Raw genomic sequence first — 18167 nt, 5'->3', positions numbered from 1 at the left:
AAATATCCTACTTCATAGGGAATATGGATGGTAGATTGTTTCTTAATTTGAGTTTGGATGGTCTCCTCCTGCTGCTCTTCCTTCTCATTCTTCCTCTTTCTTCTCTTCTTTTATCTCTCTTTCCTGTTTTCTGCCAGGCCCACATGGAAACCATCCTACACGCTATTACATCCTACGCTTGCAAAGAAATTGGTGTACCAGCTTGGATTTGTAGCCAATTTGAGTACTTCTATGTCCAAAATGTAATTGACATGCTCAATAAGAATCTGAGGGATCCAAGGAAAATCTGTCTGTTCGTACATCTGTGCTGATGGCCAGAGCCCTGGAACAAACACGATGTTAAGTAACTCATGCTAAATGCTAAGCAACATGCATGTTGTGGAACCCATTTGTGAGTAGAGATAAATCTGTGTTATCCTATTTTTGTGAATTTTCATTCAGTCATGTTTTGATAATTGATTGAGTATGATGCTGTAATGCTTTGCTTCACTTCCATATCATATTGTTAATAAAGTTATCATTCAGTGGTTGTTTTGGCATGATTATGAGCCAAGTAATGCTTACACTATACTATTTTTATTTATCTAAAAAAAAAAACTGCATTCAAAGTAATTTGGCTTTGTCACTCGTGTTTTATATACCCTGCTATCCTGTCCCTTGAACATATTATATTCTTTTGATAACACTTCTTTGTAATTGGTTTGTATATGACAACTCACACTTATGCACTGAATTACTTGAGCACATGCACCCATACATACATCATGTAGTCTACGTGCAACTCATCACAAAATTTGGTCTTCAAGCATGCGTAGTGTTCAGTGGAGCACATTGCTATCCTTATTTGGATATGTTTGGGTTGACACGTGAGAGAAAACACCTTCACGACATGTTCCTCAGCCAGACCACAGATAATAACAAGTGCTGACTACTTGTGACTGAATGTTAAGCATGATCTGAATATGAGACTGATAGTGATAGCAGTGGACCCTCTGAATGGTCCAAGTATTTCTACAGACATGCAACTTACAATTTGTCAGTCTAACGTGATTCCCAATAAGTCTTTCAGGCAACTTATTTTATGCATTTCGTTGCATTTCACAAGTCCAGAAAAAAGTGAGCAAATGTAATAGAGTGTTTAAAGCAGAGACAAGAAACATAGGATGCAACAGCTTCAGGCCATCAGATTTGCATAGTTAGAAGTATAGGAAAAAAATGTAATGACAAGAAGACCGGCTCCCTGCACCGGTCATTGCCACATCAAAGATGTACCTTTATAGCCCTCCTGCAGCACAAGGTGAGCAGGTCACATGTTTATTTCTGTATTCGATCTCATGATCTAATGTCGTGTATGCCACTTTTTTGTGATAATTGCATAAAGAGCAATGTGATGTGGCCCCTCCAAAAGCAGAGGTTTGTTGAGGTGTTCATGATTGAGGTTGGGTGGGTTTGGCTGAGACAGTTTGATGTGGCAGGTGGCAGTTGTTAGGTGGCATCTTCCCCTGCTTTGGTAGGTAAAATGTCTTCTTGATCAAGTGTGCTGTTTTTACATACTGACTAATTGTACAAATGCTAAATATTTCTAATCTCTTGTAGCTGTGAAAGGGCTCTCTGTGCATGGATCTAAACATGGACCACACCTTTGGAGACATACCAAAGGCAAGAGTGTTCTTCTAACATGTATTAACAGTTTGTTATACATTTGTTCTTAAAGTATATAAGTTACAGTTATGTGTTATAAGCTGCTAAACCATAGGCTTAACCATTCAAGATATTTTTCATCTGCTAATGTTAAAATGATCAGATTGGTTGGGTCCATTTAATCTTCATGTAGGTCCATAAAAAGTAGATGTTATCCTGTAGAATGTCTGCGTTTGGGGCTGAAGGTTTTGTATGAGAAAAGATATACTGCCATTACATGATGATTTGATGCTGTATCTTATATCTGTACAAAACTTTGCCTCCAAAAAGTCTCTTTTCATTACTTTACAGAGGCGCAACATCACCTATCAAATCCCTGGATTCTGCAGTGTCTGTAAAATAGTGCTGGGCAAGGTCAGCGGTCAAATACCTGAAAATGAGAAAAGCAGTCCTGTATTGTGAAGTGAAATACCTTTTTAAAATATCCTACTTCATAATAATACTGATGGTAGATTGTTTCTTAATTTGAGTTTGGAGGTTTCTCCTGCTGCTCCTCCTGTTTTCTCCCATGCCCACTTGGAAACCATCCTACACAGGACTTACATAGAGATTGGTGTAGCAGCTTGGATTTGAAGCCAATTTGTGACAAGCAACCATGTCCATATTATCATTGACCCCTTCAATAAGCATATGAGGGATCGCAGGGGAATCTGTCGTGGAACCGATTTGCGAGTATAGATACATTGGTGATATGCTATTATTCTATTGTGAACTTCCATTCAGTCATGTTTTAGTAATGAATTCAGTATGATGCTGCAATGCTCTGCTTCATATTGTCAATAAAGTTATCATTCAGTTGGTTGTGTTGCTGTTATTAAGATAAAGAGAGTGATCATTAATACTCTAATATGTTTATGACTAATGCTGTTTTCAGATGGTTCTCTCTTCCCATGCCTGTGTTATGATCTGTGCAAATGCAAACTTCTGATTGTTTGGATACGGTGAGATGTGAAACTACCCATCTCTGAATTCTTCTCCATTTTTGGTAAATTGCTGGAGCGTGTGAGAGAATCTGAATTATACAGCCAACTACTAAGCTTTCGATCTAAATGATCACACTCCACAAACAGTGATTTTGGGCAAGAACTGCATTCCTTTAACTTTGTCTAATATTTATCCAGTTTGAAGGGCTAGAATTTAACATTAATCCCAAAGAAGGAAAGTACATTAAAGGTTGCCTTGCAATGCTCCATTGCAATGACATGATCATATGAAACATTTTCTAGTTTGAAGTTTTGCAGAGCTTTACCACTCTAACATTTTTATATATCTCATATCCAAAACTGAACTCATCACCTCACAGTGACCTTGATGTTAAGGTAAACAAGATGTTGACTTAGGAGTGTATGTTGCACAATAAAGCTATTTTAGTTTTGATATAGTCCCCCTGGTTTTGGAGGAATTAAAAGTTCGACTACTTACCCTGCTCTCCCCTATATTTAACACACATCACATGCATGCAAACACAACATGCATCATTTCACAATATCCTGCATTTGACATTCCAAACCCACACATTTATCATGTGAAGGAACCTGTCAGTATTATGACACTTATTCATTCATCTTTGGTGAATTTCACTGAAACAGAAAGGAAGAAGAACATACACCCCAAACTAAATCTGTGAAAAGAATTAATGGAAAGAAGAAAATATAATGTAATATATATTTTTTTTTTAAAGAAGTTAGTCAGTGCAGGTTAATAGATTCCACAATAAAACCATTTTCTACCCGCTTCAATTAACAGCAGAGTACTCATTACAGGGAAAAGGTTTCCCTTTCCCAGCTTCTGTTGAGCTGCTGTGACCCTGATGCACATTCCCGTGAGTGGTGCTGGCGCCGTTTTGTTTTGGGATGGAAAGGAAGACCATGTTAGAAAGCAAACTTGTTTTTTGTACATCTGATTTTGTAGTTTCTTGTTTATTTTTGTTCCATAGAAACTTCAAGTCAACTCAATATATTCATGTTAACTTCAATGAAACCTGCACTTTCAAAGGTTTACAACATTGGAATCCCAAATTAAAACACTTACAATGCTTTCCTGGCCAGTGGCCAGTCCAATTTTGTCCAGTTACCAATGAAACTGAATATCACAATACAATTTTGAGATGTAATACTTTTTTATTTAACAGGACTATAACTTTCACAGATGACCAATCTCTTACAACTCTCACTGAAGACAATTTTGTAGAGTTAAGGGAAATGGAAAACTTTGCATTAAATACATGAGCGAATTATCAGTCCTCAGATACACTTAACGGTAGATAAAGCAAATAGGCCTAACATAATTACCCCTCTTAAGTGTATTAGACACAGACGCATTTGATTAAATTACTACACGAGTTGTAGACCAGTCATAAGATTCCAGTTCAATGTTGGCTTCAAACGAGACAAGATGCCTGTCAGTCCGTCACCGCAGGTAGTACTCGATGGCAGCCGAGAACGCTGCAAAGCCTCCGCATCCGAACACACCTGCCTTCAAGCCAGCACGGAATCCAATGATTCCACCAGTAGCACATCCACTGTATACGGCATTTTTCCAGTCCGATTTGCCTCTGTGTGATTCGATGATGCACTCAGTGCAGGAAAACATTGCTCCTATGACGGCAAAGTTCTTGGCGTACGACATACCCCTCTGACCCATATCTTTCAAGACCTCGCGCGCTGTAGGGGTCCTCAGGGGGTCTTTCGGATCAAATCCAACGTTGGTGTCAATCCCAGCAGTGAAGACACCAAATGCACCACCCAACACCAAACCTCCAACACACGCGAGCACTGCTTTGAACGTACAGCTCTCCATTCCTCGTTCAATCATCTTCTGCTCCTCCGTTTTGAGAGGACTCGGAAGTGCACCCATTACGGCAGGATTGAGGTCTTTGATGGGCCTTTTGTCTCCTATAAGATGTTCCATTAGGAGACTATACTGGAAATTAGCAGTTGGATTACCCATATTGGTCGAGTCCGGGGTTGGTACGGACGACATTGATTCATCGCTGCTTGTGGACGCCGCCATGTTGGAAGAACAAGTTTTCTTCGTGCGAAGCGTTAAGTCGTTTGGAATCCAACTAATGGAACGATACTGGCACCACGCGGACTGGAGAATACTTCATTTGCCTTTCGTTCCAAACAAAACCAAAGTAGCCTAACCCATAAAATGGGTTGATAGTTAACATTCGACGATTCCCTTAACTTAATATTTCAACATCAGCACCACAACATACGAGAGTGATAAAATCTGTCAGATTGCTAGGCATTATCGAGATTGTCTCTGCAGATGATCTTCACTTATATATACAGTTTCCTTTGCAATTAGCCTAGTCTACTGTATTCATAAATGATCTAAGCAATGGAAGAAATCCTTTTGTCAACTCAACCTTGACACCCACCATTTGTGTTTAGATTTTAGTGTTTTGAATTCTTCAAAAGTAGTGGGCCTGTACACAAATACTGTAACCAAAATCTTGAATTGCTTTACTTAGTTACATAGTTGATGAAGGACCATGCTGAACGTCTATGTGATCTCTCATAAGGTGAAATAGCCTATGTATTAAAAATTGTGGATGTCCATATAACTCGAAGATTAAAAACAAAACAAAAATGTTACTACCAATCACTGCAGTAAAACCTCTGATTAAACCTGTTGGGTTGGATCGTAGTCAGGGTGACAGCCTCCAAGAAAATATGAAAGAGACTTAAAATAGTTCAAACTTAACCTGCTGGTGTTCGAGAGAATGGTGAGAAGATTATACCTTTATATCTGCAGAGACAATGGTTATTTAACTAGTGACTGGACGACTCTAAGGCCTTTAATGCAGATAAAACCATTCAACCATTCACACCCCAACTCGTTCATTTCATAACCTTTTAAAGCTGTAGTATCTTTCAATTCACAGTCTTGATGATAAAAGTGTTACACTGCAGCACACAAGTACAGGCCTTTGATGAAATTTAATTTATTTGTGCTAAAGAACATTTTCTGTACCCTAAGTCCTAAATTGTATATCGTTGAGTAAGAGTCATTGATCATAAATTAGAGTTTGCGTCGTAGTCTGGTGGTCTTGCAAGGTTGAAGTGTAGATTAACCAGTTCTGGTGCCTGAATCAGCACTGATCATCAAGTCCTCAGAGGCCTAAGAAATTGAATGGTGATCAGATAAACGGTTAAATCCTAATAAGCTCCTACTTGTTATTTAAGCACTTAAAATCTAGATAATGTACAGATAGAACGTATAAAGCTTACGATTGGTACAATGACTCACCAGCTCGTGGAGAATCTCCTTGAATATGGCTGAGGTGTTGTCTTGGTAAAAAAATATATATATATATAATTAAAGAGAAAGAAAGATGTGGCACTTTTTTTAGGCCATGTTCTTGATTTCTGCTAACTGGTTTGTGTCTTGTGCATCAGTAATATGTATATGATATGCTCAGTAATATATTTAAAAACGGGGAATAAAGGTTTTGGAGAGGGGCTCACATTTCTTATTGAAGTCTTGCAGAACAGTCACTGTACTCTTCCCAATACTAAACTTGTTCCACAGCTTTCAGATAGTGCTCAATACATGAAGGCAATTACAATGAGCACCCAATTACTAACCTCTTACGCCGGTTGCCAATATCTGTCCTCTTTGCCGCCAGAGCTTTTTCTAATGCAACTATCTTGGTCTGTAATGTTGTGAAGAAGCGAAAAAGGTAAGGATTTTCAAAAATGAATCACCCTTCAAAAAAACGTAAAATGGTTGATGAGGCAAAATGCCTTCTCACCGACTGCTTCAGCAATTCGATTTCCTTCGATGCCAACTGCCAGAAATGAAGAACAAATGTGTAAGGAAAGAGTGGAGCAGTGAGCAGCCTCACACACTCTCCTCACACACTCTCCTCACTGAACCAAACAAAGGTTAACTCAACTAACAGAGGTGAAGGCTAAGTTCAGCTGATGTGGACGGTTAGGAAACTCATTAGGAATCTCTTAAACATTCCAAAACATACTAAATGTAAATTCAAAACACAAAGCAAAATCTAACCATGTTTTTCAAATATGTGTTTTTTTGTTCCTTTTCTGAAATGTTGTTTTCGAGTGCTCTGACATAATTCCCATTTGCTTCTGCACACAATTGGGATTTCACCTGGGGAAAAAATGAAAGGATTATTCAGTCATGAAAAATCCGGTAATAAATAATATCTACCCTATGTCAACGACTCAGATTTGTTTACAATAAATACAATTTGACAATGTTGATTTGTTTTATGACAAACAAAACTCATTGTCATTTTATCTTCTCACCCTCATCACATCATTATGGTTTTGAAGATGGTCTCTGATCTGCACGGCCACCTCCAGTGCTCCCTTGAGTTCTTTGATCTCATAAAAGAAAAACGCCACAGAATTTTAAGTTTCATGAAATTTTTAAGATAGCCTATAGCCGAAGCGTCTCAAGTTAAATGGTGAGCTACATCCAAGAAAAGTGTGTTAAAAATAAAATTAATTATTATTATTATTATTATTATTATTAATTCTGGTCATCATGCTGTCTTTGACATCATATAAAACAGATAAAATAGTTTGAGCATGGTGACCTCACTTTTATGTTCTGCTCAGCTATCTTGTATATGGAATCATATTTCTCCTCAAGCAGACTGGTAACTTCTTCACATTCTCTCACTGAGGGTAAGTGAAAAAATAAGTTATAGGCCATATACAATTGATAGCTTCAGTATTGAAAAGTCTTCAGACTTAAAAAAAAAAAAAAAAAAAAAAAAGGATATTTACATTTGTGTAGTCTCCTTAAGGCCTAGATGTATAGAAAGATAGAATAGTATACAGAGCTGTTAAAGAATTACACCAAACATGTTTTATTAATATCAATAAACATGTAGCCTAAGGTGTAAAGAAAGACAAAAAAAAATACTCACTGCAGGAAACAGAAGTAACAGACCGATGAGAAACAGCTTCAGAAATAGAAGTGCAAGCACACAAGATACACAAGGTCAAGTTCAACACAAGGCTAAGCGAGTTAAATTTGTAAGTTAGACAACAGGGCTAATATCTGCACATCGGACTGTTACACCTGCACTTACATTTTGAGGAAATGCCAGTAAATTATCGATGAAGGCGGAACCAAAGATCTCCATCTTAACAGGTTCGGACCCCCGGCTTAATCTTTAGTATTTTTACAGTATGTCCGGACTCGATGATTTACAACACTTAAAAAAGTAGGCCTATATGACAAAGTAAAGCTCCGTTTTCTCGGTAGCCTACATTTTTTTAAACATTTGAGTCGTTTCAGATTCCCCAAACATGAAATCACTTATGACAATTTTGCCATACGTCAACAGGCATTGGGACGTCATAATGAAGATTAAGCTAGGCTTTTCCTGTCATTACAGTAATCTTTGGTTTTGGATAAATGTAATTGTTATTACAAAGTGTTCATTCTCAATTTAGGGCTAGTGGGATTTCTATTTAATCCTCAGATTTATGATATATGTGAGGCTGGAATTCTGTTTGTTCTATGGATAGGATGCCTCAAGTGCATTATTTAATCTTCTTGCAAAAACAGAATCTGAATGACCCTAAAAGCTCTCCGTACCTTGATTTAACTTGTCTCATTACCGCAGTGTACGATGACACAGAAACTTCAAAAGTTCGGCTTCGGAGTTCTCATAATGATAGGCTAAATATGCTTGACTCACTTAATCAATTTAATGTTAACTGTAAACTTACTTGAAAAAAAATTTAACCACTGCTCGTGTTGGTTATCTGCCTGAAAATTGTCAGATCTGGGCGTTGTATTCAATTTTTAGATATGGATCAGCCCGAGAATACATGATGTGACGTAGGATAGTGTCCAAGGAGTTTCGAAATGTGAACACTACTTTGAGCTGTAATTTTAAAGATTTGCCGCAAGGTGGAGAAAAAGCTTGTCTTTGTAAAGCATGCAAGCCTATACCATGAGACACTTATGCCTTCGCGCACCACCCTCCGATATTTCTGAGTAAAACTTTTATCAGTGTTTTTTGCCAGGCAAGTCTGTTGGCTAGTTTGCTCATATCAAACTACACCCGCATCTCACCCTTATAAGACGATCCAATAGGCCTATACCTCTAGATGGTTCGATCCAGGGACTATATATTTTAACCTAGCCTACTACGGAATGATTTGGTGCGATACGATGCAATTTGATAAAAAAAAAATGTAACATGTGTTTAATGTAGACATTTCCATTGTAAATTAAAACAAGACAATTCTATACAAGTGGCATTGCTAACCTTCAAATATTTAATAAAAAAGACCAACGAATCCCACGTATTTTTCTTACCTAATGGCATTGGGAAAATGGAAGATAAATAATTTCATAATTAGCCAACATGTCATTGTGTTTCTTACTTTTCAATTGACAATAAAAAACAACTCACTTCATGAACAAATAGGCCTATTTTTAAATTATGCTTATAAACTGAAGTCTGCCTCAATTTGGCGGTTAATAGAGAATAGGAGTCGACTGGGAGTTTGTAGTTTTTAGTATTTTAACACTTCCTGGTTGCAAATAAGAAATCCCTATGAGAAAATGAAGGGGTTTTCTTAGAATCTGTGACATTAATTTCTTTATTTTAATAAAGAAAATCTAGGCAAACTAAAATGTAGTTATCAGTTTGTCTTTTGTAACACACTGTTGTCTTGTCTTGTAAATCTAGATCTGTTGCTACCTATACGCTAAAGCAGAAATAGAACTGCCTAAATAGATAGATAGATAGATGGATACTTTATTAAGGGAAATTAAGGTCATCCAGTAGCTTATACACTTAACTCACAAACATACATACATGAATCACAATAAAAATCATACACATAGGGAGGACATGTACACAGGGAGTGGGGTGTTTACAGGTCTGGCCCTATACAGTGTGCATTAATTGTGACAGTGTTGATGTCCACGGGGAAAGTAGTGCAAGGAGTGCAGAGAGATAGTGCATGAGATAGTGCATGTGCATGTGTGGATATTGCAAAGAGTACCTGTGCTTGTGTGTGTGAGGATAGTGCAAAGTGATATAAATAGTAAGGTAAAGTAAAGTCTGTCCAAGGGGCTAGTATAGCCAGTAAAAAAAAAGGATGGGCAGTGGGATGGAATATAGTGAGATGAGGAGAGGAGGGCAGAGTGAGGTAGACTCATGCAGAGAAGTCCATCTCCCTCCCCCTCCCCTTCTGCGTGGCGTTATAAAGCTGTATGGCCCTGGGGACAAAGGACTTTCTCAGCCTGTCCGATGAGCATGAAAGTGACAGGAGTCTGCCACTGAAAATGCTCCTCTGTCTGTTGAAGGTACTGTACAGTGGGTGGTGGTCATTGTCCATGATGGTCAGCAGCCTATTCAGGGTCCTTCTCTCCGCCCCTGTTGTTAGGCAGTCCAGTTCGGTGCCCACAACAGCTCCTGCCTTTCTCACCAGCCTGTCAAGTCGCCCTGCATCCCTCTTCTTAATGCTGCCTCCCAAGCACACCGCAGCATAAAAAAGGATGCTGGAAACAACAGACTGGTAAAACATGCGCAGGAGTTTGTTGCAGACATTGAAGGACCTCAGTCTCCTCAGGAAGTAGAGCCGGCTCTGTCCCTTCTTGTAGATGGCACCTATGTTGGCTGACCAGTCCAGTTAACTGTCCAGATGAACTCCTAAGTACTTGTAGGTGCTGACCACCTCCACACTGACGATGGAGATTGGTAGCAGAGGAGGCTGAGACCTCCTAAAATCCACCACCATCTCCTTGGTCTTGGTGGTGTTCAGCTGCAGGTGGTTATGCCTACACCACTGCACAAAGTTGTCCAGCAAGCTCCCATCTGCACGAGCTTGTCACTCAGACAGATGGCATCTTCCACGCCAACCTTGTCCTGGTAGGCAAACTGCAGCGGGTCCAGTGCATGGCGTACCTGGGGTCTGAAGATGTGCAGTAGCAGTCGTTCCATGGTCTTACAGATGTGTGATGTTAGAGCGACTGGCCTGTAATCATTCAGCTCCCTGGGGTGTGGCTTCTTTGGAACAGGGATGAGGCACGATATTTTCAACAGAGCAGGGACCATCCCCCGTTAGAGGCTCAGGTTGAAGAGATGCTGCAGAGGCTCACCCAATTCCACAGCGCATGCCTTGAGAAGTCTTGGACAGACTCCATCGGGGCCAGCTGCTTTACTACATCCTGTTGCTTGCCTTATTAGGCAACACAACTGACTCTAGAACAGTATCCATGGTTATGGACACCTCTTAACTCACACCCTGTGGTTTCTTATGAAACTAAACGTTACAGCTCTAGCACCTAAAACATCTAATTTATATTATTTACCATCTTTGATGGCTACAAAATACTTATTAATATCAAATATCAAACTGTTTTCTGGTTGTTGTTAGAACACTTGTTATCCCTGATCGATTAAGCTAACTATGGTTTCACCTTGTGGACTTGGTGACTTGGTGTGTAGTCTGTTATTTTTAGATGGTAGCAGAGGGATAGTAACAGACATATTTTAGATATACAGTATAATGGATCTACCGGCTATACAGAGACGACAGACACGTGCATTTAATTGAACATAATCGTAGTTCATACTGTGCTATTCAGCAGGTGATGTGATGGAAAACAATTGCCTTCTACAGTGTGTGTGTGTGTGTGAGAGGGATGGGGAGAGAGAGTCAGGGAACAAATCCTTATCTTTTTATGTATCTTGTTCACTTAATCGTTCCATGAAATGAATCAGTCCATGAAAATGGCTCCCTGATTGATGGCTGACAATTATAGCAGAATGTTTGATGTGTTTTATGGGGCAGGACGTCGTCTGGTGTTCCAGCTCATCGGAGAGTAGTGAAGCGAGGGAGGGTGCTGCGGAAGCAGAGAGCAATGAGGATGTGGAAGAAACTGGAGGACATGATGGAGGAGGAGTGGCGCAACAGGAGGTCTGATGGGAGCAGGGAAGCGGAGAGGAGGAAGTATAGGGGGGAGAGGGCGAGGACAGGGCAGATTCTCAGCACACCAGAGGGCCGACCAGCCATTCTGTTGGACCGGAGATGCATTTCATCTCACCCTTCAACTAGAGTCTAGACAGTCAGGGTCACAGACCACTTAAGCAGGAGTGTTACACATTTTTCTGCGGATGGTAGGGCTTGCTATTCTGCAAAAATCTAGTGGAAAACCATAATTTCTTATGCCACTTCAAATGAATCCTGGAGGAGATGAAAGTGTTTGTATGAATAAACATCCTCACGGGTATCCATTATTTACCTTCATATCCAGATTATTAATCTTTTTATCCTGCTTTACTAGTATCCTATGCGGCAGACACCATGCCATGAAATGGGTACGAGGAGCTGTGCAGATGTCTACGCTGGTGAAACCCAGGGTCAGAAGACTCTGGTGACAAACTTCACAAAGTCAGACCATTATTGTATGTCCTTCAGAAGAGGCTGTGATTACATTTGGTGGCAGATATCTGTGGAAACCTGTGAGATGGGATATTAAAATCTGGTGTCTCTGTGACTTCCTGACACTGTTTTGGGGACAGGGTTGTGAAGGATCAAAGGATAAACGAATGGATGAGAGACTTACTATACAAACACCACGAATTGTACAGGAACATTTTAGTTTTGGAAAAAAAAATGTGTGGAACGAGCCATCAGTTCTTCAACCAGTGCCCTATCACCTACAAACATTGAACACTAACTATATGTCAATAAAGCATGAAGACTTGTAAGCAAACTATGTGTGCATAAGTTGTGTTTGCTGCTGTGTTATGCCATTGTAGAACATTAGAAAATTGAAATGTTAAATGAACACAGAAACACCAAGGTTACTGTCAAACACAACAATGCACCTATTGAACAGAGAGAGACTGAGTATAAGATGTCAAAGTACTCGTATTAATTGCATTTGTCGTTAACTGTAATTTATTTAAGAAACTGACTGAGATGGACAGTGTTCTGTGTAGTTCCACGTGCCTTTAAATAGTGTATTCTAGTGCATGTCATCATTTTTCAGAGAACTATCTGGGCCTGGTGATTGAGTATAAGATGTCAAAGTACTCGTATTAATTGCATTTGTAGTTAACTGTAATTTATTTAAGAAACTGACTGAGATGGACAGTGTTCTGTGTAGTTTCACGTGCCTTTAAATAGTGTATTCCAGAGCATTCCATCATATTTCGGAGAACTATCCGGGCCTGGTGAGTGTGTGTGCGTACAGCTGCCGGACTGGGCGGAGGCAGGATGAATGGACAATTCTCTGTATTGTGGCCTTTTTTTGCCAAGACAGCTGCCTTTGTTCCCTCTGGTGGCCTTCCCACATGTGAAAAATTCACTATTTCTCATCCCAACACACACACACACACACACACACACACACATACTCACTGGGACACGCACAAACAGATGGTCCTGGAAGTCCATCTGAAAAGAGTCCTAAACGAAATGTGCAGTGTTTTTTGCCGGGAGTTAGCTCCCTTATAAGAGAAGAAAAGGAAACAAACGGAGCTGGACATCATCTGATAGCTGAAGATTCTTTGTTTTGTTTTTTCAGCCTTTACTCCTCCCTCTTCTTGGACTATCAACAAAGCTTTTTTAATACAGTGACGTTGTTGAAGGAGTTGGTTTTGGGGTATGGCACCTCCAAACGCCTGTCTCAAACGGGCATTCACTACTCTTGATATTATTCTCACGGTAAGCCACGACTGAATGTGTCACAATGATATGAACATGCTTTTCATTTTATGTGCTAAAATGTAATATTTTAACGATGCTTTCAGATAGAAGCTATATCCTTCAGCTGAAGTTCCTCAAAGTTGTCCAGATTAAATAAAATACTTATTCTCGCCATAAGTAACTTGTTAGCAAAGTTCAGGCAAGCACAGCCAAGCAAAGCTGCCTGGTTTACACATAGAGCACATTTAACTGGTAGTAACAATAGTCCCTTGTTCAGCTCAAGTGAAGCCATTTCAGCTCAGTGGACACGTCAGTTGACATTTTGTCCAGTTTCTATTTACATACTTTTAAAAGTGTCAGTGAGGGTATTGCAAGAGAATGGTACTGGTCCATCCCAGTGGAGATTTGACATGTTGTGCTGTTTGGTGCTCATGATAGCGCAGTGTAAGTTTAAATCACTTTTCTGTTCTTCGAATGATGTCTTTGCTCTGTAGGGGAGGATGGTGGGTTTTGCAAACACTTACAGTATGTGTCTGAATACTATGTGTGTTATTTATGCACAGATCCTTGGGGGCTTCATCCTTGCCTTTGCGCTGTTTCATCATGGCGGTCTCCATAACGAGCAGAAGGTAATTTTCGCTATTTTGTTAAAGGTTTTGTTGAGTGTAAAACCTAGATTACAAATTGATGGCAAATCCTGTATTGAAGGAGTAAGAAGACTTATCTTTGAAACCGAAAACAAACACTATAGGCTCCATGAGTAAATAGCCTTCTAAAGGGTTGGTTCCCTTTTTCAGGTGGAGGATTTTCATGTTGTGCTGATCTCTGGGTATGTCCTTGGGGCAGCCATAGCGGCAGGTGCCATACTGGGACTTTATGGAGTTCGTAAAGAAAAACAATGGGCACTGATTGCGGTGAGCTTGTTGACACGTTTACCCATAGCCATTTACTATGTGTTTCACTGCATGATAACTGTGTGGTTACTGTGTTTGCATCTAACAGTCCTCAACTGGTCTGACTATCGTCAGCCTATTTCTTCTTCTGCTCTCCATAGCGACAGCAATAGAGGCTAACAAGGTTGGTGACATGAATAATTTCTTTACTTACTTGCTGTGAAATCTCTTTCCAGTTATCTTGAATCAGTCAAACAAGTGAAAGCTCCACTAGAATCTAAAAAGAAATGGATTTATTTGGGGGTTTGTTGCATGTCCAGGTGGAGGAGTACATTGAAGATTTCTATAAGGAGGATCGTCTCCATGAGGCCAGTGACGAGAGGCAGCATGATGTAGAAGAATGGCAAACAATGGTGAGGTCATAGGTCAAACGTCCTCATCTTCACAAGAGAAGACCCTTTATTGTCATTGTATACGTATAATACAGCCAAGTTCTGCATGAATCTCTCAGGAAAGCCTGGAGTATTAACAGACAATAAGTAAAAACACAAATATTAGAGTAAGTAAGTTAAGAGGAAGTTCATCAGCTAAAGGGGCTGCCAACAGTGCATTTCAAGTTGAGAGTGTCCATATGTATTATGTCCTTACAGTCAGCGGTGTAGTGGTCTTTGGAGAAGTGGGTATACTTTTAATGTTTTTAAGCAGCCCATACAGCACAGAATAAACGCCCTGTTTTGAGAAGTGGGTATACGCAATGCTGACTGAAAAATAAGTGGGTATAGTCTGTATACCTGAGTATACCCTGGACTACACCACTGCTTACAGTGCGTTTGGAGTTGAGTGTGTTCATATGTCTTGTGTCCTTACAGTGCGTTTGAAGTTGAGTGTGTTCATATGTCTTGTGCTTTTCCCAGTAGTCCGTTTGAAGTTGAGTGTGTTCATATGTATTGTGTCCTTACAGTGGGTTTGAAGTTGAATGTTTTCATATGTACTGTGTCCTTACAGTGGGTTTGAAGTTGAGTGTGTCCATATGTCTTGTGCTTTTCCCAACAGTGTGTTTGAAGTTGAGTGTGTCCATATGTCTTGTGCTTCTCCCAAAGCTCCAGTGTTGTGGGCTCCAAAACGGGTTCCAAGACTGGCACGGGCATCATCCGGAATCTTGCCTCTGCCCAGAGAAGCCAGATAGCTCCATCCAATGTGTGAGTGAACTCCTGCTGTACTCCTGCATCTCCATCTATGCTGAAACATTACAGCCCAGGTCTTTCAGTCACAGTGATGCCAACTGTTGGATTTCATAAACAGTGGTGTGTGATCTTTCAGGTCACTGCTTCTTTCATAAACAGTGGTGTGTGATCTTTCAGGTCACTGCTTCTTTCATAAACGGGACCACAACGGTAGAGGAGCTGGTGTATGCGCAGGTAACCTTTCTGAATACACTTAAGATCAATGATACACCTGTCGTGGAAACGTATCCTTAATTGATAAGGTGCACAAGGTTCATGTTTAAACGTGTCCCCAGACATCCATGTCAAGAGATGAGGTATTTTGTTGCTTACTCTGTTATAGACAGAATAGTGCCTTTGACATGCTAAAGCCTAAGTGTCCCTTATAGTAAATGCCATTTTCATTCAAAATGCCATTTATCAAAGTGGAAAGTTTGTTTTTCTTCCCAGGCCTGTATACCACTGATGGTTGGGTTCATGAGAAAGACATTCAACATTTTCCTAACAATAATGTTTGGCGTATCAATTCTTGTGGTAAGTATTTAGAACATACGTATTTGTACATCTTGATTTATATGTCAATGTGAACATTTGTGGTGTTGACATTCACTTGTGTCTCATGTTGTTTATCAGGTTGTTGCCACTGGTCTGACATTTGCTTTGCTCTATCAAATGCGAAAGAAGACAGTTAATACATCAGTCATGTTCAAACATTCTCCTAGCGGCTCAACTTACGCACAGTTCGCCAACTCTGACCAACATTATTTGCTAACTTGAAAGTGGCACACTGCTTACTTAGATTTTATGTTGAAGTAACACATGCACGTGTGTATATGCTGAAAGAACAACTGTTGGAAAAAGCTGGGAGAACTGTCAGCTAACACAGAAAACATTACTGTGACAAAATTCCAAATTAAGCTATGTCTTAATCTATTGCCTTTGTGTTGTTTATGTCTTTGACCCATTAAAAACATAACACATGTATACCTCATCTGTACTGCCAAGTTGCTTTGGATAAAAAAGTGAATAAATAAATGTTTTAGTTTCTGATTAAAACCTTGCTGTGAGAATTGGTAAGTCATTTTTAGGTACAGTTACATGTCATGAGTCATAGAACATGGTTGTCTTGGTGACGCTAATTCATGCGTCTTGAATGTGATTAGCAAGCATGCTCTGTCCTACTGAGTGAGAACATTCTACATCACTAGGAAACCCATGTGTAAGTGTCAGTTTACAGTAAACTATTAGTGGTCCACCTAAGATTAATATTCCTATGTTGGTTTAGATATTGTTTGGTAAATGGGGTGTACTATTGTCTTGTGACTAGTATTCAATTATTTTTTTGTGTGTGCAATTTACACTTGAAGACAGCAGATGGCGCCAGCTTGATACAATTTTCCTCAGCTGCAGACTCTGCTACTCTGGAACAAAAGGCTCCTCTGTGAAATGTAGCCAAGCTGTCATTACTGTCACACACATTTGCTCAAGTTGGCTACATATTTCATATACAGGCTTGCCTGATTAGAGATTCACCTGGTGTCATCAGTAGTAGGAGGTTAAATCTAGAGACAGCTCTTCTAACATCAAGCAAACAGAGATCTCAAGAAGCAACCAAGATCCCCCAACTGGCCTACGTCCTCAAGGCCAAAGCTCGTCTTGAAACCTAATGGCATGTTGCTGCATACCCTTGCCAGGATTATCCAAAGTTTCTCTCCCTCAAGTTTATACATTTCCAAACATGGGCTGCCGTAAGCTCAACAACTCTTCTGGCCTCAACTTGCATGTAGCTTCATTTGTGTCCTACAGATGGTTCTAGATCACTTGAAAAATCAACCCAGGGAAACTATTAAAGCAGCCCTATACTGAATCAATAATTTGTTTTTTGTGTAGCCTCATTATTCAATCAAATGGTTTATTTAAAACAATTTCACTATATTTAATCAATGGATAGATGATTCATCAGCTGTTGTTGAGTTCCAATCATGACCACCAGAGGGCACACATCATTTGAGAATTAACCCAAAGGCAGACTTTTATTAAAAAAAATGTTAAGGCTTAAATAAAAACCAAACAATGCATGAACAATTGATGTGTTGTATATGGCTATGTGAAAAATGCAATGCAATTCTTTAAGTCAGACTCTTAACATTTTCTAATGGTTTCACAGAACACCGTTTCATTGAGAGCCTGTATTTGCGAGAAGGCTCTAAACTACACAGAATACCACTGCATGCATCTCTCCTGTTTTGTGTTTTTGCAAGTGCACCTCCGAGGCAGGTGTGTGTTTGTACACCCCTCCTGATGGGGCGCCCCCCCCCCTCTCCTACTCCCTTTGGCCCTCTGTTCCCAGCCCCGGAGCCCCCCAGGGGGTGAGTCTTTATAGCCCCCCCCTACCCTAACTCACCCGGCTGGAGGTCTCTGTGCTCCCACCGGTTTATTTATTTACTGCTCTGCCCTGCTCACTCCGCTGCCCAAATACACTATTACCGTCATTAGTGATGAATAAGCACCCGTTAAGCGTGTGATGAGCGTAATGGAAATGTCATCTTGGCCAGTGAGATGGGCACTGGTGTTTGTTCTGTGCTGGTTGATGAATAAGGCAGGCCCAGCTTCTGTTTGCAGATGGTGTTTCCCATGGTTGAGTGGATTATTGCCCTCTCTCCATAGATTGTAACAATTCA

The 18167-nt window shown here is 40.0% G+C and overlaps 2 protein-coding genes across 2 annotated transcripts; one reads left to right on the top strand and one right to left on the bottom strand.

The window, feature by feature from the left end:
- Positions 1–3686: 3686 nt before the first annotated feature.
- On the bottom strand, positions 3687–4713 carry timm22 (translocase of inner mitochondrial membrane 22 homolog (yeast); the record flags this gene model as incomplete). Its single annotated transcript, XM_080851019.1, has 1 exon — positions 3687–4713. One exon carries the CDS (start codon positions 4711–4713, stop codon positions 4111–4113), a length of 603 nt encoding a protein of 200 aa, XP_080707145.1. The 3' UTR covers positions 3687–4110.
- An 8400-nt stretch (positions 4714–13113) lies between these two features.
- On the top strand, positions 13114–16495 carry LOC308375142 (tetraspanin-8-like). Its single transcript, XM_080851195.1, has 9 exons — positions 13114–13388; positions 13934–13999; positions 14168–14284; positions 14373–14447; positions 14584–14676; positions 15364–15462; positions 15625–15681; positions 15937–16020; positions 16120–16495. Exons 1-9 carry the CDS (start codon positions 13329–13331, stop codon positions 16261–16263), a joined length of 795 nt encoding a protein of 264 aa, XP_080707321.1. The 5' UTR covers positions 13114–13328; the 3' UTR covers positions 16264–16495.
- Positions 16496–18167: the final 1672 nt, after the last annotated feature.

Source organism: Sprattus sprattus, assembly GCF_963457725.1.
Source record: "Sprattus sprattus genome assembly, chromosome: 14".
Classification (NCBI taxonomy): Eukaryota; Metazoa; Chordata; class Actinopteri; order Clupeiformes; family Clupeidae; genus Sprattus; species Sprattus sprattus.
Note: the sequence above shows the minus strand (reverse complement) of the source record. Positions and strands in the feature narration are given on the sequence as shown.